General features: G+C 40.4%; 1 protein-coding gene across 2 annotated transcripts in view; it reads right to left on the reverse strand.

The window, feature by feature from the left end:
- rttn (rotatin) overlaps positions 1–27,371 on the reverse strand; it is a 316,401-nt gene that overhangs the window by 167,499 nt on the left and 121,531 nt on the right. For both annotated transcript variants that reach the window (XM_067981445.1, XM_067981444.1), the window contains exons 20-29: positions 27,206–27,294; positions 24,874–24,991; positions 22,556–22,652; positions 21,658–21,714; positions 19,959–20,153; positions 18,397–18,636; positions 15,653–15,797; positions 8,926–9,080; positions 7,529–7,748; positions 5,441–5,569 (exon numbers count right to left, since the gene is read on the reverse strand). In XM_067981445.1, the coding sequence (XP_067837546.1) occupies positions 5,441–5,569; positions 7,529–7,748; positions 8,926–9,080; positions 15,653–15,797; positions 18,397–18,636; positions 19,959–20,153; positions 21,658–21,714; positions 22,556–22,652; positions 24,874–24,991; positions 27,206–27,294 (1,445 nt within the window). The remainder of the gene's footprint in view (positions 1–5,440; positions 5,570–7,528; positions 7,749–8,925; positions 9,081–15,652; positions 15,798–18,396; positions 18,637–19,958; positions 20,154–21,657; positions 21,715–22,555; positions 22,653–24,873; positions 24,992–27,205; positions 27,295–27,371) is intronic.

Raw genomic sequence — 27,371 nt, forward strand, 5'->3', positions numbered from 1 at the left:
GTGGGCAGGCACTTTGTTCTTTTTAATCTTTGGAGACATTGAGGGGCAATTTTGAACTTCCCACGACAGGCGGGAGTGTGTCAAATTGTTTAAAATGTGAAACCCAATCCCAACCCATTGCGACCCGCGCCAACTTCCAATTTAACCACGGCGGGTTTGGGGACATTTGAGTAACACACTCTGGAGAGGCGGGTCACTGATTTTAATATTTAAATGAGGCTGCATTCCTCAGATTTTGGTAGCCATTTGAATTTAATGGCTGAGGGCTGGATTTCCCAGGATTTGGGAAACCCTGCGGCTGAAGGGAGGCCGGAGCGGACAGATCCAGCAGGTAAGTGCTTTTCCAGCACTGCTTGTGGGCCAGGAGGAGGAGTGCTTCCCCCAGCCCCTCAAGCAAACATTCTGCCCCGATCTCTCCGCGCGATCTGCCGACCCACCCACCCCCCGCTATCTTTATTTTTCCCTCCACAATCGGCAGAACCCCCCGCGACTGCGATCTCTTCCTCCCTCAACCGCGATGGCTTCCCCGCCCGCCCCAACCGCGATCGCTATCTTCTCGCCGTACCTCCTGCTCCCCCAACCACTATCACTCCCTCCCTCCTCGCTGCCGCGGTCCGAGCCATCCCCCCTACCAACCCCTGATCTTCTCGTTTGCCAGGGACTGTTCCCAGCGGTCCCTGACTGCTGCCTTCTACTGCAAGCTTTCCCACCCGGCAGCGGCCAGCCTCTCAATCTAGCCAGCTGCCTGATAGGAAAGGGAGTAAAAAAAATTGTAATGAGAAACTGCCGTTAAATTCGGCAGGACCTCCGCGTTCCCGGTATTTCCGGGTTTCCCGCTCCCTCCCCGCAAATATCTGGGCCATTATATCAGTTTAAACTAGTAAAAATAGAGGGCACTTTACATGAAAATAACTATGCAATATTATTTACAATTTAAGCCAAAAAGGCTGGTTTTAAATTATTTTTTTTTGGTTTCCCACATGTTAGACTAATAATATGATGCAAAAGGCATTTGGTAAGATTTTTGAACATTTACTACATAGAAAAACAAAGCAGGTAATGTAAGCACGGAAATAAACTACCCTGGAAAAAAGCATGTTGGGCCAAAAATGTGGGTGGAGGGAAAAATGGGGGCATCGAAGAGGAATGCTATAAGATCTCCAAACGTCTATGACCTTTTCACAGTAGGAGAAATGGCACTTCTCATGTCAACATTTTTGATAATTCATTGAGTATGACAACCTGTATTTGGTAAAGTTTAAGGGAAGGAGTATTTTTTTTATATACATGTACTTTTTTATTCTTGATAATGTTTTCTCAGGTATTAACACGAGTTATTTAACTCCCTTCCTCTGTCACTTCTTTTTTCTCTTTCTTACCTTTATCAGTCTTAATATCATTCTGCATTATTCATTATCTGGAGACTTCCCTTTTTAGTTTTGATCGCAGTGGCTCGACCAGCTGGTAGCTATTATTCATCATTTTTGATATCGATACCTATTTCAATCTCCTAAATGCTGTCTTGCTTGTCACTTTTTTAAAATTAGTTTCAGATGTTTTCCCTCCTTCTAGATTCTTGCCTTTCTGTATGTTGCTTTTCTATTACTTCCACCATTTGTCAATCTCTAGCCTACTTTATCCTTAATCAGCCAAAATCATAGCGCTGTTAAAAGGACTCCCACAGTGCCTTCTGAGGTCTTACTTATCGGGCAGAAATTTAACTTTGAAAAACTGGTGGGCTGGGGGCCGGGGAGCGAAGGAGAGGGGGCGGGCATTGAAAATTGCATCAATTTCAGACCCGCATCCAACCTGCCCATTTCCAGTTTTCACCGGGACAGGACAAGGGGCGGGCAACCAACCTGCTCCCAGGAGGCGGGTTGTCACTAAAACCTATCAAGGAGGCTGCAGGCCTCCATTTTCAAAGGTTTTTTGATTTCAACCCCTGGGGGCCGGGATTCCGAGGCCTTCTCCTTCACGCCACACGAAAGGAGGTGAGAAAACCCAAAATTGCAGGTAAGTGCCCTTCTGGGACTGCTTGTGGACCCGGAGGATGAGGAGTGTTTCCCCAAGGCCCAACAAGCCTACCGGCAGCGACCCCACCTAACGATCGCAGACTCCTGCAATGACCCCCGATCTGCACCCCCCCAACGATCTCGCACCCCCGCGATGACCGCCAATCCGTTTTCCAATGATCGCGGAACCCCGTGATGACCCCCAATGACTGACCACCGATCTCTCCCCCCATGACTGACTCCTCCGATGACTGACTCGACCACCCCCCCCCACGTGACCCCCCATGCCCATCGGTCTTCCCGTGACCCCCATGCCCATCGGTGCCCCCATGCCCAGCCATGCCCACCCATACAACGAAAGACTTACCTTTTCACGTCCTCTTCCTTGGTTTGCTCTGCTCCTGTTCGACTGAGACCAGCCTGTCAATCAGGCCGGTCAGTCGGATGGCAAACCGGCAAAAAAAAGACGTGCTTACGTCAAAATCGTAAGGACATCCGGGAAACCCGTACTTCCGGGTATCCCATCTGCGATTCGACCCTCCCCACCACCCCTTTTCCGGCTCCGGGTTAAAATTACTCCCATTGTTGCAGCCACAAGCAACTTCAGATTCCTAGAAGGTCTTTCATTCTTCTAACTTCACTTAATTCAGCCATTGTAGTTTTAAATTCTTCTAACTGTGCCCATTTGGATACCTCTAATTCATCTTCCTCGCATAGTCTTTCACATTAGCCTAAATGCGTATGTCTCACATTCAATGAACCTCAATCACCTCATAATTCCTCACTGTCCTCTTGCATTCCTTATCCTATTTCTATACTTCAAGTAACAGAAGAACAAAGAATTTTTTTTAGGCATTTCAACTATTTTTTCTGACTCTTAATGTTCCTGTACTCTGCTAAACTAATATGATTACTAAACTTTTTAAATTTCAGTTTTAATGCCCATTAACTGTTTTTATTGTGAGTGTCCTTTAGCTTCACTGTGGCTTCTGAATAACTGAATCAAAGCGCGACATTCCTTTAAAATTCAAACCAAATTCAAATCTACTATCATTTTGTTCTTTAAAATAGACTTCCAACAGATTAGAACTATAAATTTTATACATACACCCCAATGTGTAATCTTAATCAATTTGTCAAGTTCCCCCCACCCCACCAAAAGCTGTTCTTTCACCATATGCAGGCAGGCGTCCCCTGCTCTAAGTCTCCAATAATACTAAAGCTTATTATTCTGGCTAGCAACATATTTGTACACCCGCTCACTTGAAGTATTATGTATTTCCTAACCTTGGCAAGTTTGACTGATATGCCGTTAGACCATTCTCCAAGAGAGCTTTTCAGGTGATGTGTTATAATTATATTACTACTATTTTACATTTCAGAGTCTCCATCATATATTTTAAGGAAAACATATTAACACAACATGCTTTGCTAATATTATAATATACATTATAAATGATTAATTGAAGTGTACAATGCATTTAAGTGGTTCTTAAAAATATATGTTTTTTCAAATTTAAAAAAAATAGAATATTGTACAACTGGTGAGACACAAGGTCTATTAAGCCATCTCACCACCTCACAATCCAAATTCATTGGACACTGGAACATATTGAAATGAGCTTGGTGCATATATGATTTATTAAAATATGCATGTTAAAATATGAATCACAGAAAATTTACGACACAGAAAGAGACCATTTGGCCCATCGTGTGCACGCCGGCCATAAATGAGCAACCCAGCCTAATCCCACTTTCCAGCACTTGGTCCGTAGCCTTGTAGGTCATGGCACTTCAGGTGCAGATCCAGGTACTTTTTAAATGAGTTGAAGGTTTCTACTTCTCCCACCCTTTCAGGCAGTGAGTTCCAGACCCCCACCACCCTCTGGGTGAAAAGATTTTTCCTCAGCTCCCCTCTAATCCTTCTACCAATCACTTTAAATCTATGCCCCCTGGTTGTTGACCTCTCTGCTAAGGGAAATGGGTCCTTCCTATCCAATCTATCTAGGCCACTCAATTTTGTACACCTCAATTAAATCACCCCTCAGCCTCCCCTGTTCCAAAGAAAACAACCCCAGCCCATCCAATCTTTCCTCATAGCTAAAATTCTCCAGTCCTGGCAACATCCTTGTAAATCTCCTCCGTATCCTCTCTAGTGCAATTATATCCTTCCTGTAATGTGGTGACCAGAACTGTACACAGTTCTCCAGCGGTGGCCTAACCAGTGTTTTACACAGTCCCAACATAACCTCCCTGCTCTTGCATTCTCTGCCTCAGCTAATAAAGGAAAGTATTCCATATGCCTTCTTAACCACCTTATCTACCTGTTCTGCTACCTTCAGGGATCAGTAGACATGCACTCCAAGGTCCCTCCCTTCCTCTACACCTCCCATTTATTGTGTACTCCCTTGCCTTGTTTGCCCTCCCCAAATGCACCACCTCACACTTCTCCGGATTGAATTCCATTTGCCACTTTTCTGCCCAACTGACCAGTCCATTGATATCTTCCTGGTGTTTACAACTTTCCTCTTCACTATCAACCACACAGCCAATTTTTGTATCATCTGCAAACTTTTTAATCATGCCCCCTATATTTAAGTCCAAATCATTAATACATATCACAAAACGCAAAGGGCCTATTACTGAGCCCTGCAGAACCCCACTGGAAACAGCCTTCCAGTCACAAAAATACCCATCGACCATTACCCTTTGCTTCCTGCCACTGAGCCAATTTTGGATCCAGCTAGCCACTCTCCTTTGGATCCCATGGGCTTGAACTTTTTTGTCCATTCTGCCATGTGAGACCTTGTCAAAAGCGTTGCTAAAATCCATGTAGATTACATCAAAAGCACTACCCTCATCGACCCTCCTTGTCACCTCCTCAAAAAACTCAATCAAGTTAGTCAAACACGATCTTCCCTAAACAAATCCATGCTGACTGTCCTTGATTACTTCGTGCCTTTCTAAGTAACGATTTATCTTGTTCCTCAGAATTGATTCCAATAATTTGCTCACCACCAAGGTTAGACTGACTGGCCTGTAATTATTTTTTCTATCCCTCGCTCCTTTTTTAAACAATGGTACCACGTTAGCAGTCCTCCAATCCTCCGGCACCACGCCTGTATCCATTGAGGATTGGAAAATGATGGTCAGAGCCTCTGCTATTTCCTCCCTTGCTTCTTTTAACAGTCTGGGATACATTTCATCCGGCCGTGAAATTTAAATTATTGCTTATGTATACATTTTTAATCTACATTCAGCAGAACTCTTATGATTCATAGCCTACATACAGTTCATTGAACTAGATGTACTCTGGAAATACATCCAACCACACACTTGCAAGCAAAACATCAGAAAATAGGTTTGCTTTATCTGAAAAGGAAACTTTTTGTTTATGAAACATGTAAAAATCCTGTTGATGTTCCTACCTTGTCTTTGGCCTGTGTTATCATCTCAAAGGACAGCTGGAGTAAGCAGATAACTGCACTCTTTGTGACTCCTTTACCCATGAAAGACATTGCATTTCCTCCCCATTCCACATAAAAAGATGAAATGACCTGTTAATGACAGAGTTGGCATAGTCAAAAAATTCATATGAAACAAAATATTTCAGCAGTGGTGGTAAAAACATTTACCTTGTGTCTCTTCACAGGTTCACTCACAGGTCTGGCTCAATCAATATTAAATATGAAATGGGCTTGCTAGTTCTGAAGAAAGGCACTGGTGCAGAAAACCAGAGGGTACAAAGTATTTTCTTTATTTAACTTCAGCATACTTCTAATTTCCCAAGTATCATTTTACTATTATTCTCATTTTTCTTATTTTTACTATTAGATTTTCGATCCCATTAAATGATGATTATTTCTATCCTTCAAATTGCATCACTGTTACCACTCTCTTTGTCTCCGTTTACTTCCCTTTAATTAGTCCGATATCTTTTTCCTTTCTTGAGCTCTCATCGTTAAAGGAAAGAGAATGAAGGGAGCAGTCATTTTTATTTCAAAGATTAGTTGGTGAAAATGCTGTAATCTTGAATTTTTCTCAGGTATATTATGGTGTTTAAAAAAGGATACTTAGTATTTAAAATTGATTCTTGTAACCTGACAAGTCAAAGATGAGAGCCTTCTCATTCACATTTATCACAGTGTTTCAAGACAGGTGAACGGTGTGGGTGAACGGTGTCCACACCGTTCACCTGACGAAGGAGGAAGCCTCCGAAAGCTTGTGGAATTTAAAATAAATTTGTTGGACTATAACTTGGTGTTGTAAAATTGTTTACAATTGTCAACCCCAGTCCATCACCGGCATCTCCACATCATAGTTCAATTATAGTTGGGAACAGAAATGAGAGGCAAAAACCTCCACCATTTCCAGCACAATGCCACACCAAACACATCTTCCCCTCCACTCCCCGGTCAGCATTCTGAAGGGACCGTTACCTCCGTGATACCCTGGTCAACTCTTCCATCACCCCCAACACCTGCTCCCCTTCCTCCGGCACTGTCCCATGAAAGCGCAGGAGATATAACACCTGCCCGTTCACCTCCTCCCTTCCCACCATTCAGGACACCAAACACTCTTTCCAAGTGAAACAGCAATTTACTTGTACTTCTTCCAACTTAGTATACTGTATTCGCTGCTCACAATGTGGTCTCCTCTACAATGGGGAGACCAACTGCAGATTGAGTGATCATTTTGCTGAGCAGCTCCGTTCAGTCCACAACTGTGGCCCTGAGCATCCGGTCGCTTGCCACTTTAATTATCCATCCCATTCTGATCTTTGACTTGGCTTTCTACACAGTTCCAATGAAGCTCAACGCAAGCTCGAGGAACAGCACCTCATCCTTCTATTGGCCACTTTACAGCCTACCGGCCTTAAAATTAAGTTTAACAACTTTAGACCTTAATCACTGTTCTCATTATCTCTCGGAAGCAGGTACTGGTAATGGAGGAGGGCTGCATCAGACCCACTGGGAATGGAAGAGGTTTGGACTGGTGATTGGAGTGGGGATCCCCCATTGGTACACAGCCATTGGGGTGGTTTGCGCCCCTGCGGTCTACCTGCATTTCTTCCGCCACATTCCTGGGCCACAGGAACAGTTTCCTCTTTGCCAGGTTTTCCTTGCTTCTCTGCTATTCTGCTGTAACCAGTTACAACTCCTCTGGACCCATCTTTTGTTTTTATACTTGTCTCATTATCATCTCCTTTTGCCTTACACCACATCACTTTTGTCATTTAATCACTCCTGCCCTCCACCCTTTCACAGACCTCTCTCCTTTGTTCTCTTCCTGCCCCTTTTCCCTGGCATTGCACTAGCTTAAAAGTTATTCCACTCTAACACCTTCCAGTTCTGAAGAAAGTATCATTGACCTGAAACGTTGACTCTGTTTCTCTCTCCACAAATGCTGTCTGATCTGTTAAGTCTTTCCAGCATTTTCTGTTTTTATTTCAAACCTGAATCCTGTTTAAAATGCAATTCATTTTCATAAATTATATCTGACATTTGAATACATACCTCTAGCAGCCCAGTCAAATATTTTGTACAAAGAGAATAGGATTCCATAGTGGCTGAGTGCATGGTCCAGCCGGGAAGAGCAGTAACGTGGACCATTCCACGCAGTGTCCGCTCTAATGAAGGTAGACCGTAGAAATGTGGTGCATCTGTAATTCGCAAACACTGTAGGAGTTTAACAGACAGCTGTGTTCTGAAAGGACCAGCCAACAACAGACACTTTCTGAAAAGAAGCAACAAAATGCAAACTCAACGGAAGATCTTTTTTTAATAAATCAAACATGTTTAGTGAAGCAAAAATACTTAATAAAAAATAGCATAATCCCTTATTTCAGGTGCAAGTGAAAGGCTTTCAAATGAAAGTTTTACAAAAGCTTCAGTGCAATCATGAACAATTCTGCTACTAGTAGAAAGGTCATATAAATAGTGGCATGAACAGTTAGAAAAAAAATTAATGTCCTGAAAAATGGTAAATGATACTGCTGTCAAGCATACTTGAGAAAGAAAGAGGTTCATTTCATACAGGAAACCTTTGAGGTTGGATGTCAAGCACATTACCACAACTTGCATTTATATAGCCTTTAATGTAGAAAACTGTCTCAAGGTGTCTCACAGAGGTGTGAAGAAAAAAAATGGATGCTGAGACAAAGGAGGAGGGATTCAGAGTGGTGACCTAAAGCTTGGTCAATGGGATAAGTTTTAAAGGGGGATATTAAAGTAGGAGAGGGAGGTTTAGGGAGGGAACTGCAGAGCGTGAGGCCCAGGTGGATTAAAGCACAGCAGCCAATGGTGGAGCAAAGGGAGAGGGGATGCACCAGAGAATGGATACAGAGGAATGGAGGGTTTGGGTTAGGGGTAGTAGGGCTGGAGGAAGTTAGAGAGATAGGGAGGGTTGAAGCAATGGAGGGATTTAAATTTAAAAAATCAAAATGTTGGGAAACCAGAGCCAACATAGGACAGGGGTGCTGGGCAACCACGACTTGGTGTGGATTGGGACATCGGTGGCAGATGAAGCAAAAATTCCAGAGTTCCAAATCAATTTAACAATGTTGAAGAAAATTTTAAAAATATACAAACTATACAGTGAACTAACAGAGACATATTACTCAGCCTGAAAGTTGCAAGTTTGAGTCAGTGAAAGTAGGCAAGTAAATCCAGATGTCTGAAAAAGCAGCTCAGAATTACACAGGAGTGGTTCAGGATGATTCCCTTTCCACCTTTATCTCCCCATGGGAAGCACCTGCTCTTCACCAAGCACTTTCCTGATGACTTTGCTAAAATCATGACCTTGCCAAGTCAGAAATCGTACACACAAACTGTATGTATACCCAATGCAATGCAAAAACTGCAGGTTAAACTGTTGAAGAACAGAAGATATCATCAGCTTCAAATGTCAGTACCTGTCGGTAACAGAAGTGAGGGATCGTAATATAGCATTGAAGAATCCAGTCAGCTCCTTTTGCAGTTTCTGTCTTACAAGGGTTTGAACTTCATCCATTTCACCTTGCCCAGGTGATTCAGTTTGCACCAACAAATTCAGCAGTGGATTTGTTTCCTGCCAGTGAAACACCACATCAATACAATAGTAACTAAAGCGAGTCAAATGTTCCATTTCTTTAAACCTCACCACCTCCCCACCCAAAATCATACTTCTGCATTTGATACACTGCAACAATTCTATGGCTTGTGGTTATCACTGAACACCTTCACTGTCCGTTCACGACAGTTGTTCTGCCATAATATTCAGGGTTTAAGTAATGAACCTCAGTGACAGGGACACAAAACTTGAAAGAGCAGGAAGGTTTAAGTATTTATGGTTGATTTACAAATTTTTATCATAAATAAGCTTGGGGTCTTAAATGATTAATTTCAGTCATGGCGAGCAGACAGGTTTGCATTCACAGATGGCACTGAGGTGTAAAATTAGACATTTGCTATCAGGCACATTCTGAACGTCAAAGCACACAAAACACATGTATTCTTGTCGATCCATTCAGCAAACACAGAATTATTCAGTATGCCATTTATATTCTAGAGAACGTGGATAGGTGAAGGCAGGTTTGTGGTGTTACTCCAAGAGATGCCAGATTTGGATTGTCTGGAGCGATTTTCATGCAACGCTACCTCTATCAAACATATATGCAATTTATGGCTATGCTAATATGAAAAGTGAAAGATACTGCATTACAACCACGTGACTGATGTTAATCATATCCTAACAAACAGAAGGATGATGCAAAAATACATTGGAATACTGTTGACATTCTTCAAACATCATGGTTAACTATCACAGCTTTGTGAAACCCTCGTACATTCACTTAGAACACAGTGCTGCTTGAATTCTTATTATTAGTGAGAACACTACAACCTTCCAAAGTCAGCATGAGCATCCAAAATCATAAAGCAGACTAAGAGTTGATTCTGATCTAGCATGTGCACAAGTGGCACGGTAGCAAGAAAAGCTTTTTTTCATAGTGTCTTTCATGTAAAGAAGTATTCCAAGGAACTTCACAAATAGGTGCAAGGGAGGGGGGAAATTAGAAGGGATCACTCTAAGTTTGGTCAAAAAGATAGGTTTTGAGATGGTTTTTAAAAAGATGGAGAGGGAGGTAAATGAGTAGGAATAGACTGATTGCACCTCAATAATTCATCTCCTGATCCTACAAATTCATCACATTACATACTATGTACAGCACAGAAACAGGCCATTCGGCCCAACAGGTTCATGCCAGTGTTTATGCTCCACACAAGCCCCCTCCCACCCTCCTTCATCCAACCTTCAACATATCCTCCTATTCCCTTCTCTCTCTCTCATGTGTTTATCTAGCTTCCCTTTAAATGCATCTATGTTAGTCGCCTCAACTACTCCTTGTGGTAGCGAGTTCCACATTCTAACCACTCTCTGGTGAAGAAGTTTCTCCTGAATTCCCTATTGGAGTTATTAGTGACTATCTATATTTATGGCCCCTAGTTCTGGTCTCCCCCGCAAGAGGAAACATCTTCTCTACATCTACCCTATCAAACTGTTTCTAGTGTGGCCTAACTAAGGTTCTTTACAAGTTTAGCATAGCTTCCCTGCTTTTCAATTCTATCCCTTTGGAAATGAACCCAAGTGCTTTTTTTTATGGCCATGTTATCCTGCCTCACTTTTAGTGATTTGTGTATCCTGTACCCCTCGATCCCGCTGCTCCTCTACTCTATTTAGACTCTTATTTTCCAAGCAGTACGTGGCCTCCTTATTCTTCCTACCAAAATGTACCATCTCACACTTGTTTATATTGAAATTCATTTCTGCAAGTTTATTGTCTTCCTGTATTTTGTCACAGTCCTCCTCAGTATTAACAATACCCCACAATTTGGTGTTGTCTGCAAATTTTGAAATTGTACTTATTTATGTGGCTATAGAATATTTTACTATTTATTTTTATATTCCTTGATAATTTAATTTTGTAGTTTCTCTTTGCCTTCCTAATTGTTTTTCTGACTTCTTTCCTAACCTTTTCATATTCCCTCACGTCAGCCTCTCCTTTGTTGTCTATGTACTTAGTGTATGCCTTTTTCTTTAGTTTCAATTGTGCCTTTATTTATTTATTCATCCATGGTGTGTCATTACTGGCTAGATTGTTCTTGCTTTTTAATTGGATCTATTTCTCCTGGACTCTACTGATCACAGTTTTATATGTTTCCCAAAGCTGTTCTATTTCTTTGTTTGTCATTAAATTTTTCCAGTTTATTTTCCCTAGTTCTATTCTCAGCCCCTTAAAATCATTTTTTTCCCAATCTATTACTTTGTCTTACTTATGTCCTTCTCAATCCTTATCTTAAACCTTATTATGTTGTGATCGCTATTGCTTAGATGTTGCCCCACACTTACTTCTCTTATCTGTTCTGGTTCATTTCCCATTACTAAATCCAGCAGTGCTTCCTCTCTTGTTGGGCTTTTTACATACTGGGTAAGAAAGGAGTCCTGCACATATTGTAAAAACTCCATTCCCTGTACCTCTTTACCTACCTGTTCTTGCCAGTTTATTTAGGGGTAGTTAAAATCTCCCATGATTATTAGTCTATGTCCTTTACTCATTTTGCATCTTTGCTTACATATTTCTTCCTCCACCTCCTTTCCACTATTAGGTGGTCTGTAGTATACCCCTATTAGTGTGATCAATCCCTTCTTATCTTTTATTTCAATCCACATGGATTCTGTTTCTATCCTTCTGTTAGTTATGTCCCTTTTTTCTACTGTCATTATATTATCTCTAATTAGTACAGCTACTCCACACCCCCTTCTTCCTTCCCTATTCTTTCTGATTATGTTATATCCTGCAATATTTAGTTGTCAGTCCTGTTCTTTATGTAGCCATCTTTCAGTTATTCCTACATCTGGTTCCTCACTACAGATTTATTTTGGACACTGTGTACATTGCTGTACAGTCAGTTTAATTCGTCTTCAATTGATGTTCCTTTAACTTTATTTTAATAGTCCTTTTATACTTCTGTTTTATAACTGTATTTGTTTCTTGACCATTCAGGTTATCATTATTCCTTGCCCTGGATCCCCTCCTTGTTCTTCCTTATGTCATTGGTTTCGACATGGACCACTACAACTGGATGCTCCCCCTCCCTTTCCAAGTTCCTCTCCAGTTGCCCATAGTGTCTTTTACCCTTGCAACAGGTAGGCAACACATCCTCCTGGATTCTCTGTCACGACTGTAGAGGACGCTACCTGTGCCCCCAATTATAGAATTCCCCATGACTACAACCTATTCTGATCCTCCCTCCCACCTCCTCCTCGCCACCCCCCCCCCCCCCCGCCCCCCTAGACTGCCTCATGCTCCACAGTGCCCTGGTTAGCATTTTATGACCTTTACACTTACCTCTTCTTTCTTTTATCTTTCTTTTATCTTTAAGCTTTTGTTATTGCTACTAGATCCCTCCCCCCATCTTGCTAGTTTAAAGTCTTATCCACCGCCCTATTTATCTTATCCACAATGACTCTGGTACCAATCCCATTCAGGTGAAGCCCATCCCAGCGGTACGGCTCCTTCCTGTCCCAGTACTGGTGCTAAAGTCTCATGAAATAGAATCCCTCCTTCCCACACCAGTCTTTCAGCCAAGCATTCACTTTTCTAATCTACCTATCCCTATACCAATTAGTATACGGCTCGGGTAGTAATACTGAGATTACCACCCGTGCGATCTTGCTTTCTAATTTAGTTCCTAGCTTCTGATATTCCCTTAGCAGGACCCACTCCTTATTCTTCCTTATGTCATTGGTGCTGACATGGACCACTGCAACGGGATCCTCCCCCTCCCTTTCCAAGTTCCTCTCCAGTTGCCCGGAGTGTCTTTCACCCTCCTGGACTCTCGGTCACGACTGTAGAGGATGCTATCTATCTGCCTAATTATAGAATTCCCCATGACCACAACCTTTGTATTCTGATCCTCCCTCCCTGCCCCCCGCTCCCCTTAGACTGTCTCATGCTCCAGAGTACCCTGGTTAGCATTCTGAGCATCCTCCCTGCAGCCTCCAGCCTTATCCTCACAGGTATCAAATACCTCGTACCTGTTGGATAGGACCAGTGTCTGTGGGACCTCCTTCTCTGCCTTTCCTAGGTTTCCCCTGCCCTTCCTGCACCTGTGCTTTTCTCTGAGGTGTGACTTTACTCTGGAGAAAACTATGTAGATATTCCTCCCCCTCCCCTATGTATCGGAGTGTCTCTAACTCGTACTCCAGCTTAAAGACTCTGAGCCAGAGTGTCTCAAGCCAGAGACATTTAGTGCAGATGTAGCAATCCAGGACATTCTCTCTGTCCACAAACTCTCACATACTTAATACTGACACACAGCCTGTACAGCCATTTCTAGTTTTTTATTTATTTATCATCAATAGTTTATTTCTAGGACTAATAGAATCACTTGAGATCTAGATTATATTTAATAAATGGATTTAGCTTGATTTCAAAATAATTACTAATTATCTAGTCTTTTTTTTATTTAAGTTTTAGAAGTTGATAGATTAGTTTCTAATCCCTTGGCTTAAATCACTTAGCACCTCCTTCCATCTCTGCACCTAATTCCCATACTCATCAAATTCCCAGTTGAAAGTCCTCACGCTCTTCATAATTCACTCCGTTAGAAATTCACTCTCTGTCGTTACCAACCTCTGTGCTCAAGTTCAAATGGCTGAAAGAAGTTCCATGGGTTGGAGGCATTTATAATGCCCATTAACCCCGTTACATAGAATTTACAGGACAGAAACAGTCCATTCGGCCCAACTGGTTGATGCCGGTTTTTATGCTCCACATGAGCCTCCTCCCACCCTACTTTATCTAATCCAATCAGCATATCCTTCTATTCCTTTCTGCTTCATGTACTTAAATGCATCTATGCCATTCGCCTCAACTACTCCATATAGTAGCAAATTCCGCATTCTAATTACTCTCTGGGTAAAGAAGTTTCTCCTGAATTCTTTATTGGATTTATTAGTGTTCTCTTATATTTGTGTCCTCTAGTTTTAGACTCCCCCACAAGTGGAAACGTCTTCTCTACATCTACCTTATCAAACCCCTTCATAATTTTATAGACCTCGATTAAGTCACCCCTCAGCCTTCTCTTTTATAGAGGAAAGAGCCCCCATTGTTCAGTCTTTCCTGATAGTTATAACCTCCCAGTTCTGGTATCATCCTTGTAAATCTTTTTTGCACCTTCTCCACTGCTTCTATATCCTTTTGTAATATGGCAACCATTGTTATGTTCACATAATACCTTCTGAATATTGGTGTAAGCAATTTTTATTTATACAAAAGAAACGCATATTAATGCGGAAAAATGTGAAGTGATACATTTCGGTAGGAAGAACTAGGAGGGGCAATATAAACTAGAGGGCACAACAAGGGGTACAGGAACAGAGAGATCTGGGGGTATATGTGCACAAATTGTTGAAAGTGGCAGGGCAGGTTGAGCAAGCAGTTAAAAAAGCATACGGGATCCTGGGCTTTATAAATAGAGGCATAGAATACAAAAGTATGGAAGTCATGATGAACCTTTTATAAAACACTGGTTCGGCCACAACTGAAGTATTGTGTTCCAGTTCTGGGCACCGCACTTCAGGAAAGATGTGAAGGCCTTAGAAAAGGTCCATAAGAGATTTACTAGAATGATTCCAGGGATGAGGGGTTTTAGTTATGTGGATAGACTGGAGAAGCTGGGGTTGTTCTCCTTTGAATAGAGATGGTTGTGAGGAGATTTGATAGAGGTATTCAAAATCATGAAGGGTCTAGTCAGAGTAGGTAGAGTGAAACTGTTCCCATTGGTGGAAGGGTCAAGAACCAGAGGACATAGATTGAAGGTGATTGGCAAAAGAACCAAAGGGGACACGAGGAAAAACTTTTTTACACAGTGAGTGGTTAGGATCTGGAATGTACTGCCCGAGGGGGTGGTGGAGGCAGATTCAATCATGGCCTTCAAAAGGGAACTAGATAAGTACTTGAAAGGAAAAAATTTGCAGGGCTACGGGGAAAGGGCGGGGGAATGGGACTAGCTGGATTGCTCTTGCGTAAAGCCGGTCCGGACTCGATGGGCTGAATGGCCTCCTTCTGTGCTGTAACCTTTCTATGATTCTATTTGTTCCTTCTAAAGTTGAGTCTGACTGGCCAAACTGGTACAAAGTTAGTACCTGAATGGATCATGAGTTGAAGAAACACAATTTGAGAAATTCCCACGTCTATCTGCAACGACAGAACAGACCTTTCCAGTCATCCTGGATCTGTTTAGAAGGTGGGAGTAGGAGAGCAGCCTCAATGACATTATGACAAAAAAAAGTGATTTCCCCCAAACCAATAAAGATTGGACCAGTTTCTAGTAAGAGAAATGCCTGTATGAAAATGACTTAATTGCTCGTGTCCGATTTCATCCAAATTCAGCAAAAAATATAAATAGCAGAAGGCCTATGTAAAAAACAAACAGACTCTCCTGAGTCCATTATCTTAAGCCGATATGCTAACATTGGTATTCAACTGACATTAATGACCATTCTGATCACATCTGATGCCCTTGATTGGATTAGAGCCATTCAGTTCAGTATCCATTCATCTACATTAACTAGTAGCATTAACAATATCTTATTACCTGTCTAAGCAGGAGCTCCAAAAGCAAGTTTAGGTCCTTGGTATCTGTACCATCCCTTTGTGCTATCAATATTTTGCTCAGGAAAGCCACAACATCAGCCAAGAGTTTCTCATCTTCAACACAAGCTGGAAGAACTTGCAAAAACCTGGAACATAATTAATAACTACTGTGTACAAATTTCAAACTAAGACAGGTCGCTGAACATTCTGTGAGTAAGTTTTTCATGCAGGTGCTTTCACTTTACTTTTGAAATGCTAGCTTTTGTTCCAAGTAAATTAAGAAGTTGAAACAAATCAAATGCAAGATTTGAAAACATAACAATTCCATTCCTTCAGAAATGTAATCTGTTAATTTATGCACATTGTGAATGCACCCCCTGGTGTCTCAGTTGCATATTCCCTCCCCCCATTTTGCCTGTACTCTTTTGTAATGCACTCATCATATTAATTATGCAAAAAAGAACTCTGGAAATAAGACTTGGGTTGTTTCATGTGTTATCTATATAATCAACTTCCAACAGCATCAGTAGAACAGGTAATGATCCGGCTTCATTCCTATTCCCATTTGAACAGCCGTTTTGTCAAGACTGCAATCAACATCCTGGGGGTCACCATTGACCAGAAACTTAACTGGACCAGCCATATAAATACTGTGGCTACAAGAGCAGGTCAGAGGCTGGGTGTTCTGTGGCGAGTGACTCACCTCCTGACTCCCCAAAGCCTTTCCACCATCTACAAGGCACAAGTCAGGAGTGTGATGGAATGCTCTCCACTTGCCTGGATGAGTGCAGCTCCAACAACACTCAAGAAGCTCGACATCATCCAGGACAAAGCAGCCCGCTTGATTGGCACCCCATCAAACACCCTAAACATTCACTCCCTTTACCACTGGCGCAACGTGGCTGCAGTGTGTACCATCCACAGGATGCACTGCAGCAATTCGTCAAGGCTTCTTCGACAGCACCTCCCAAACCCACGACCTCTACCACCTAGAAGGACAAGGGAACAACACCACCTGCACGTTCCCCTCCAAGTCACACACCATCCCGACTTGGAAATATATCCCCATTCCTTCATTGTCGCTGGGTCAAAATCCTGCAACTCCCTTCCTAACAGCACTGTGGGAGAACCTTCACCACATGGACTGCAGCGGTTCAAGAAGGCGGCTCACCACCACCTTCTCAAGGGCAATGAGGGATGGGCAATAAATGCCGGCCTCGCCAGCGACGCCCTCATCCCATAAACGAATAAAAAAAAATTGCAAGGTTGTTTCATGAAGGAGGAGGAAAACAACACGATTAAAAGAAAATCTGGCATGCATTCCTACTGTAATGTTAATCCTGCAGTTTCATCAGGACCTCAGCTTTGGTTTCATCACTTTCAGTGTAACTGAAGTAAGGAAAATCAAAATAAAAAATTCTGCGTATAACAACATTAAAAGCCTGTTGGGTTCCCACCAGAACCTTTGCGTTTGTCACCTATTCCATCCCCCATTCTGGCTGCTCACTCAAGCTGAACATGGCAGTGCTCACCCTCAATATCCTGTTCGTCATTAAACTGAACTTCAAAATCCACATCCCGTCTGTCACCATGACCACCTATTTCCATAACAATACCTGCCTAAATCCCCACTCATCATCATTTCCCAGGCTTGATGTCTCCAATATGCTCCACAGCAGCTGCCTGAGCTCCAATCTACACAAACTCCAACTCATCTAGAACTCTACTGGTTGTATTCGAACCCATCCTGATTGCTACACCCCTGTCCTTGCAAACCATCTTTGGTTCCCCATGTCCCAGTCCATCACCTTTTAATTCCTCATTCTCTTCTTCAAATCCTTCCATGGTCTCACTCCATCCTACCTCTGCAATCTTCCCAGCCCCACATCTCAGCACTCACTATCCACTTTTCCAAATTTGGCATTTTATAATTCCCCCACTCCCTTTGTCCCACCTGCACTGACAGGTCCTTTGGCCACCAGACCTTTACATTCTGGAACTTCCTAAACCTTTATCACTTTGCCACCTTTTTCTTTACCTTCAAGAGCTACCTTAAAACCTATCACTTCAGCAGTGTTTTTGATCACCCGTAACTTCTCTCCCACTTCTTGCAAGAGTCCCCTATATCCTGTAATTTGTTATGTAAAAGGTGCTATATGGAGTAAGCTAAAGTTCTTTAGATATCTTGTTAGAACTACATTGAAAGTTACAAGACTCAAGGTTAGTTCTATTGATATCACCTTTTTTGTTACAACAATTAGAAGAGGGGCAGGAGTTTAGGAAATGAGAGGACACAATAACTAAAACTGGTTGGCATGCATTCTGTTCTACAATGTTTATACAATGTTTATGTTTAAGAAAATTTGAAATAAACAAAACACTCTTAAAAAGTGGGGTTCATTAATTCCTAAAAGTTCAAATTTACTATAAAAACAAATTGCAAAGATTTCCCAGGAGCACTTTCTAGCATTGTCCTAATGAGAGAAAACCATCTGGTAACAACCACTTTCAATACCACTTAAATGCACTTCTCGATGGGAAAATCAAGCATTTGGTAGGAAGCTACCTAGAAAATGAACCACTTGATGTAGAAAAAGGGTAGATAGGACTCAATAAAAAAAACACTAAATAAACAATAAAAGTGCGCACATATAACTATTAAACATGTTAGATATAGAATGCATCATTTGAAAAAAGTAGCTACCAACTTTTGCAAATGTTGTGGTTTTCAGTAATTGTACAAACCTGCCCAGTGCTGTTTGCCATTCGAGATGATGTAATATAGATATGCTGCTACCAGTTCCTTGTTTCAGAGCTAGTTTGTCATTCAGCAAGTACAATCTCATTCTGATAAGAGCAGAACTGACAACACTGTGAGAGACTGCCTGGGTGATGGAAACAAGACAGTCCTGCAGACCACTAGTGACATGGCTTGTTTTTAGCACTACATTGTCAACAGGAGACAACCTCAGGTTCTCTATACATCTGTAACAGAAGAAAAATATAAAGCAACAAATCAATTTGTCATTGAAGTCAGTATGTACACAATCAGATTTTGTAGCTTCAGTATTTAATGCATAGTGAGATAACACACAGATTTTGTAGCTTCAGTATTTAATGCATAGTGAGATAACACACAGATAAAACAAGCAGTCACTTGTAATTTTCCAAAGGCAACAATCAAATAAACCATAACAGTCTAAGGCTTTTAGAAGTCACAGTTTGCTTTTGGGAGGCATTTTGGATCTGAATTTCTATTTCGACTCCCTAATTTCTGTAGAGCTGCTGGTTTGACAAAACTTGTACAGATTTTTTCCAGATCATTCAGTTTTTCTGGTTTTAGAAATAGCATGTGTTCTTGTACAGGGCACCGGAATGATGACTCAGAGGAGGTCAGAAAGTAGTAACTTGAACTCCCTTTGTCAGTGGGCAAATGGCCCATGTAGTGCAACACTAAACCACATAGACCATCAAGGTCCAAGGCTGCCTGACTTGCTGAGCTTCTCCAGCATTTTCTGTTTTTATTTCAGATTTCCAGCATCTGCAGTATTTTGCTTTTGATGCGGGATTCAATTACTGGTCTATACCGAGGCATTCAATCCTAGTCAGGTGCCGCAATGAGCATCAGCCAAATACAGACCAGGGCTCCCCAGCCTCATAACTATCCAGAAACCGCTGTTGGAAGTGTGTACACATCGAAAAGAAAGAGAACATTAGTTGGGCAGCCCACTGATAATCTGTGTCCATGTTTACATACAAAGAATAGTCGCATAGATAAAATGAAGTACTGAACAGACCCCAGAATGAGTCACTACTTTCAAGAAAACGAAGAGCAAACAATTGGAGGGGATTAAAAAGACGTAACACCTTTTAGAGCATGGGTGACTGGACACCGCACATGTTAACTCTATGACAAAGAGCAGGGAAATTGTACTAAATGTTAACTTCTATTGTCTTTGCATAGTTCTTGGAGCAAATCTTGTATGCGTCACCCTAGAACACTATCATAACTGGAGTCAGCAAGGTATCAGACCCATTGCTGGAAAAATGCACACTGCCTAGCCTTCAGAGGGACTTTACATAAGTTTCTCTGAAGAGTTGCCTCCACGGATCTAACGGTAAAATTTGTACTGAAAATGAAAGTTTCATCAAAATTCACATATTTTGCTTTGTTTTAAAACTGTTATTGCTCATCAATACTTTAAACCATTTGTCCCTGATTGTTGCGCACTGTGACTATAATTCTTGTATTACTGTGGAACCCCGTTAAGTGCAAACATTTTACTGAACATAATATTTATACTTACTCTGGTGAGGTATCAATTCCTTGATATCTATTCTGGTCCAAGGTCTGATCAATCCCATGATACCATGCAAGATTCCAGGCTACTTTCAACATGTCTGACTCAGGTCTTAATGTCATAGGGTCTGAAGTAGATGGAACCACAGTGCAGTGGGGACTCACCGCGTGATGAACTGCCACTTTGACCATCAAGTTGTACCTTTTCAAATTAAAAAACAAATCAAAACAAAACCATGGAGAGCATGCCTTAACAAAAGCAGTTGATAGAAAATATCTGCAGCAATTAAAATATCCCACAGGCTTTTCCAGCCAATTAGGATAGTGAACAGTGAATTATAACCTGGCTGCATCATTGGATCTGACATAACAAATTCCTGATATTTTTCCAGTCGGACATCAGGCGCACCAAACACCTTGCCAGCAGCTCCTAGAGCTGCACTGCCAAGATGAGTCATTATGTTGGTGGCACTGGAAGCATTAACAATACAGATATGTCTTGGCCAATATTTATCTCTCAACCAACATCAGTAAAACAGATGATCTGGTCACTTATTTCATTACTGTTTGTGGCAGCTTGCTGTGTGTAAATTGGCTGCCTCGTTTCCTACAATACAACGGTGACTACATTTCAAAAGTACTTCATTGGCTGTACAGCCCTTTGGAACATCCTGAGGATGTGAAAGGTGCTATATAAATGCAAGACTTCCTTTCCTTATCTCTTACCTCTTAACAGCCCAGGAAGTGTAGCAAGATGGTACGGAAAATGTGCAAAGGAGGTAGGTAGGTATCCGGTGTTCAATTGGACAGAAAAGGGAGGGAGAAGAGGATCTTGGGGTCTAGCAGCATTGGCGGATGGGGGAGAAAGGATCTAGAAATTTTGTAAGAGATCTTCCCAGGGACAGTCAAATAAGTATTTACTTATTGGTTCTTGGAAAATAAATAAATCAGTCTTTTCAGACACTATCAGCAAGTATATGGCTGTTTTAAGTAAACATAAGTTGCATATATAAACAATCTCTGGTACATATATTTGTTTGTGTCAAAATTACCTTATGAAATATTCAAAACTTTGTACTTTACACTGTTTCCATTTGGGAAGTGGGTGAGGAGTGTATATCTCCAGTGAAAGAATTTAGAAAGAAGATACCCAAAGGCAGTGAAGCAAAAATGGTTTAATTTGAAAATTCTTCACATCGCACATGCTCAGACTGGAATTCTGCAATTGCAGGCACAGGTGTAGTTGGTGACTCCCTTCAACTGACAGAAAAATATCAATTGCAAGCCAAGGCATTTGAGAGAAGCTGAAGTTTCCAAGTAAATCCATTAATGATCCACAAGACACAAAAGACAATTTTATAGACAAGTTTGTGATCACAGTAATTATGTGTATTTTTTAATGCTCTTTATTAGATTAGAAATTATAATTTGAACTCAGGAAAAGAAAATTGGTAGACAAATGTCTTTTGCAAAACTATTTTCAGCAATTTGACTAGTTCAGTTTCTGGGTTGACAGATGTTCATCATTTATCACAGTTAGGTTTCTGATCGCTTGCTGTTTCAGCAATATGAAATTTGAGCAAATCAACTAAGTGTCACGCTGGATGGAAGTGTGCACAGACACACTATGTTATGACATTTTATAAAGAATAAAGGATAGTGCTAAAACATCTTAGCAATAGCAAGAAAAGAGTGAAAAGGCTTACCTTCGAGTTACAGTAACAGGTAAGCTGAATGGAGGAGGAGCAGTGATGCTATCAGACCTGTTACAAAGACAGTATTATGGGCAAAGTACTCAGCAAATGAAACACATTAACACAGAATGCAATGAAAGATCAGTACTTTTTAACAAACTCACCACTGAGCTTTAGTCTACAAACATGGTAATCTGCAACAGCAGAATGTACCCTTTATATTAAGTCTCAAATTCAGTTCACATAGAAGTTATCACACATATCACATATACTTGCTTTATAACAGATGGAAGATATTATTAATTCGCTCAAACCTTCAATTAAGTAAACTTTTTTTTTCAAGTTCTCAGTTGGGGTGAGGGAGGTTTTATTGTACTTTTAATAATAGTCAGCTTTAAAAAGGATGAAGATTTACAAAAAAAACCAAAATGTTGAGACTTTCTTGCTGCACAACTGATGGGATTTTCATCTTGCCTTATTGTGTGATTTCTAATTTTCAGCTTTGTAAAGAATTTCTTTTAGGGACTGAATATTTGAATGAGCTGAGAAAAACTCACACAAGTCAAAACTTGCAGCGAGAATCTCTTCAGAGCAATAAAACGAGGAAAAAAGTTGAAAACCTCATTTACCAAATCCAGTATTTTCTAATTAAAGATTTCTAAGTAGGAATCAAAATACCGTGTATTTCTGTAACTTGTTAACTGTGATGGAATTAGAACATTGATTACTCCTTTCTTCAGAAACACTCTAAAATCATCAAAATCTTGTTTAAATTGAACATTATAGCAAATATACACTGGTTTACTTCTTTTTTTCTTTTGTTTAGAAGCATAGGAACTATACACAATAATTTACAAATATTAAATTTTACTGGTTTCAGTTATGAAGTTGACAACTTGCTTAGTCTTACCAAGAATCTATCCTTGCTACTTCATCAAACAGCAGCAGAGTTAGCAAAGCCGCCACCTCAGTAAGAGTATCTTTGTCTTTCTGCAAAACCAGGGACACTAAATGGGCAACAAAAATAAATTACAAGTTTACAGGATAACATCATAAGATATAAGGTTATCTTTTTAAATGGTACACTAGTTCATTCAACTCTTGACTGCTGGTATTTTTCACATGCATACTCCTGGCTTGCTGAACCATTTTGATATAAAATTATAACTGTGAAATCATGTACAATCTAATGCAACTCATTATATTAAATAAAAAAACAAAGTAAAAGTCTTCAACTCTACTGTGAATAAATATACCTCATTAGTCTTATCAAACAGCACCACAATTCAGTAGTAAGTTTAAGAGTGGTTATGGCATTTTTTTTTTCACTTCAAAGTATAGATGCAAGTTGGATCAGTGTCTCAAAATGAATGCTGATATACAAGGATGCTTAGAGGTTCAAGAAAATATCACATTGTTTTCTGAAAATACCTATGATACAGAACCTAAATACAGAATCCAGGATATATCTCAATATAATACACATTCTATTTCAATAATGAAAAGGCATGCAACAAAAACACTTATTTTCAGATATGATGTGGAGATGCCGGTGATGGACTGGGGTTGACAAATGTAAAGAATCTTACAACACCAGGTTATAGACTCACCTGACGAAGGAGGTAATCTCCGAAAGCTTGTGATTTTCAAATAAAATTGTTGGACTATAACCTGGTGTTGTAAGATTCTTTATATTTTCAGATACAATAACCTATCTGTAGTAACAACAAATAAAGTAACTGAAACAAAAATGTTTGAAAGTTGGCAATTTACAGTGCTTAGTCTATTTTAGAATTATTAATATCTTAGAATTATTCTTCAATTTCTTACATTTACAACCATGTCCTGGAAGAGTGTGCAGGAGTATCCCATGAGTAATGTGTTTCTCCCTCTCCCCTCTAGAATAGGCAGCTCTGGATCAACTTTCAGGCCAGTCTGAAGTGCTATCTTCCATTGAGATAAAGGAAGCTACTCCAGGACATACACAGTCCTGCTACACAGTACATGTCACAGAGCAACTGAAGAGGGAAGCAGAGCTGGAATGGAGATTTTCGATGAAACGAGGAAAATGCATATTTCATAAATCTTGCATTGCATCTGGTGTGCAAGTCCATTTCACTTCAAAGTGTCAAAATTATATATAAAAAAAGAGTAAGCCAGACTTTACTGGCTTTTCCAATGTTGATAGACTCGCTACTCCCCAAGGACAAGAGCCAGGATTATCAAGAACATGCCAACCTTTAGAAACGTTCTCAATAAACAGCATCAGGACATGCAAGTTCCCAATAAGGAGTATCTGAGCAATGCCTTACAGAGACAGGCCATGTTAAGCAAAGCTCCACCTCAGTAGCGAAACATCACAACTCTCCTTCAGACCCAAACTACCTATGAGCAGCACCATGGGAGGCGAGATATCAATCTATCTCATCTGCATGCACTTCTTTTCAACTTTTTACATTATGTCCACACATAACAGAAATTGCCTGTGTAAATTTGTCATGCTGTAATTACACCATTGCCCCCCCTTGAGAGCGAGGGGGAAATGGATGAAGGGATGAGTCAGGTGACTTTTACAACAGGCTGAGGGGGAGGGAGGATACAGGGGTTGAGTAAGTAGTTCAAAGGACAAGAGGTAAAGGTAGCACTAAAAGTGAGTAGCGATAGCAATGGAAGTGAGGGGGTCATTAGAACTGGAAGACGTAGTAGAAAGGCAAAGGGATAGGGGAATAACAAGTAATAGGGGAGAGGAAGGGAAGGGACCAAGAGGATTACAGGCCTCATTTTCCCTGCAGCCCCCCCCCCAGTAGAAAATGTGGCCTTGAGCTTTCCGTGGCTCCTTTTCCTACCAGGCCATCAGTTCCCACAGAAAGGGTAGAGCAGAAAGGATAGAGAAGAAAAGACGACTGGGAAAGTAGAAGAGGACAGAGAGAGAAGCAAAGAGAGTTAGGGAGAAAGAAAAGAGAAAAAGCGATTCAGAAGCAAAAGAGCAGAAACAGAGAGAAACAGCACAAGAGAGCACAGTAGTCTCTAACTTACTGTGTGTAAAGCAATGGGAAATAGTTTAGTATACAAGAATAAATCTTAAAACAGATCAGGTTGGGGAGGGGAATAGTTTGAACAAAAAAGCATTGCCTAGACTCTCCTTTCCCTTTAGTAATTTAGCTTGAGGTCTCACTAACAGAGCATTTCATTTGAAGAATGTAATAAATGAAAGTTCAGGGATCTCACCTCTGAAGAGGGATAGTAGAAAAGAGGATTGCTGAGCTAGGCTGTGGCGCAGGGTTGGGTCCAAGTAAACCAGTTTCCTTAAAACAGCAAGACATGGCAACACCAAGCACTGCATGCTCTGGTCAACAGAAAAATAAAATGTATACTCAAACACATTATTGTGAATATACATTCAAATTTTAACTATTTGAGATCATTTACTTTACTTTTAAGTTCTAAAACGTATAGAACGATGCTGGAAAAACCCTGAGCAAGTTTGCATCATCTGTGGACGGATTTTCAATTAGTTTTTTTTAGAAGAAACACCTTTAACCTATCATTTTCCATTGCACCACTCATCACAACTAGGCAAGAAATTCTGCAAGTGGAAAAATAAGACATTAAATCAGAATTCAACTGTAATAAATTGATTCACAAGCTTAATCACTAGGCGTGCATCACTTAACCTATGCAACTGAGCTTTTTATCCACTCCATACAGATGGCAAAAAAAAATCAATATGGTTTGAAGGGGAGAAAAATGGCAAAAAAATGTATTTTTTTTTACTTAAAATACTCAATAGCTTGTCAATATTTGTTTCTGTGCACATCCCAGCCACTGACAACTGAAACAGATTATAGGAGTTGATGCATCTCTGGAAAGAAAGTTAAAGTACCTAATGTTATCAGAATACCAGAAGACAGTAGGAAATGCAACATTAACTTATGTTGAATGACCAGATTAAAGATGTGAATAATACCAAAGATTCACTTTGAAGATCTAAAAATGGACATAAAGAAAAAGAATTGAATTGGGCAGAAATGTACCTAACATTTCAACTCACGGTACAAAGGACTGAGACATCTTATGATTTCTTTGAGGCTATTAAGTTTGACACTTGAAAGAAAACACTAACTTGAATACATTACATATTGCAGCCTCACCGATTACCATTTTGCATTGCATAATATTGGAGTAGTGCATTATGTAAATCCACTAAAGTACAGAAGATTTGAAATAACTGCTTGCAATATTAGCAGACAAGTGCTTAGCATATTTGTACAACATTCATTTATCCATTATTTAACCAGTTTATTTTAAATAGAGTAATGTCATGAATCTGTTAAGCATTTGCCCTCTAACATCATTAATTTCTAGACAATGGGTATATTTTTGCTCCTTTATTTGTTTCTTTAAGTAAATTCAGGCTTGCTTGATATTTCAAATGCTTTCAAAGTTGATGAGGAGTTAGAATTATTGTCCTTACTTGGCATTTAACCGGGTACGGTAGAACATAAGATCAGAACAAAAGAAATAGGAGTAGGCCACATGGCCCCTCGAGCCTTCTCCGCCATTCAATAAGGTCATGGCTAATCTTTGACCTCAATGCCACTTTTCTGCTCTATTCCCATATCCCTTGATTCCCTTAAAGTCCAAAAATCTATCGATCTCAGTCTTGAATATATTCAATGACAGAGCATCCTCTGGGGTAGAGAATTGTACAGATTCACAACCCTGAGTGAAGAAATTTCTCCTCATCTCAGTCCTAAATGGCTGACCCCTTATCCTGAGACTAATGTCTCTTAGTTCTAGACTCTTCAGCCAGGGGAAACAACCTCTCAGATCCACCCTATCATGCCCTCTCAGAATCTTATATGTTTCAATGAGATCGCTTCATTTTTCTAAATGCAGTGGTTATGTTACTGGACTACTAATCCAGAGTCTTGGACTAATAATCCAGAGAACATGAGTTCAAATCCCACCATGGCAATTTGAGAATTTGAATTCAGTTTAAAAAATTTGGAAATAAAAATCTGGTATCAGCAAAAGTGATCATGAAGCTGCTGGATTGTCGTAAAAATCCAACTGGTTCACTAATATCCTTTAGGGAAACCTGCCATCTTTACCTGGTCTGGCCTATATGTGACTCCAGTCCCACACCAACATGGCTGACTCTTAACTGGCCGAGCAAGCCACTCAATGGTATCAAACTCAAGACATCTAAAGATGGGCAATAAATACTGGCCATGCCAAGCGACGGCCATATCCAGAGAATAAATAGAACATTTATGGTGGTAGCTCATGGATGGCTCACATCATTTTACACACATACCATATACAAACATTTGATCTTATGATGATTTACGGGTTAAAAAATAAAACTCAGACTTTTAAAATGGGTACAGGCCAAAAGCAGCACTCCAGTGTTTTCAAACATGAAAATAATTACAGAGAATTAGAAAGTTTAAGACATTTTAAAGAACGGTTATACAAAACCTTTTACAAAGCACCGACTTTACAATCACATCAGCAATTATCATAAACAATGGAAGGAAAATGTTTTGCACAGTACCTTTCCATTTTTGTGCACACTTTCACATATAAATGAAATTATCTTTTCTACTATCCCCTGGTTTTTCAACACTGCATGGATTGTGGCATCTGTAGATAAATAACAAAGAATACTAGTTTTAAACATTACATTTCCAAAAACTGTATATTTTTTCAATTAATTCATG

This window comes from Heptranchias perlo, chromosome 3, assembly GCF_035084215.1.
Source record: "Heptranchias perlo isolate sHepPer1 chromosome 3, sHepPer1.hap1, whole genome shotgun sequence".
NCBI classification, from domain to species: domain Eukaryota; kingdom Metazoa; phylum Chordata; class Chondrichthyes; order Hexanchiformes; family Hexanchidae; genus Heptranchias; species Heptranchias perlo.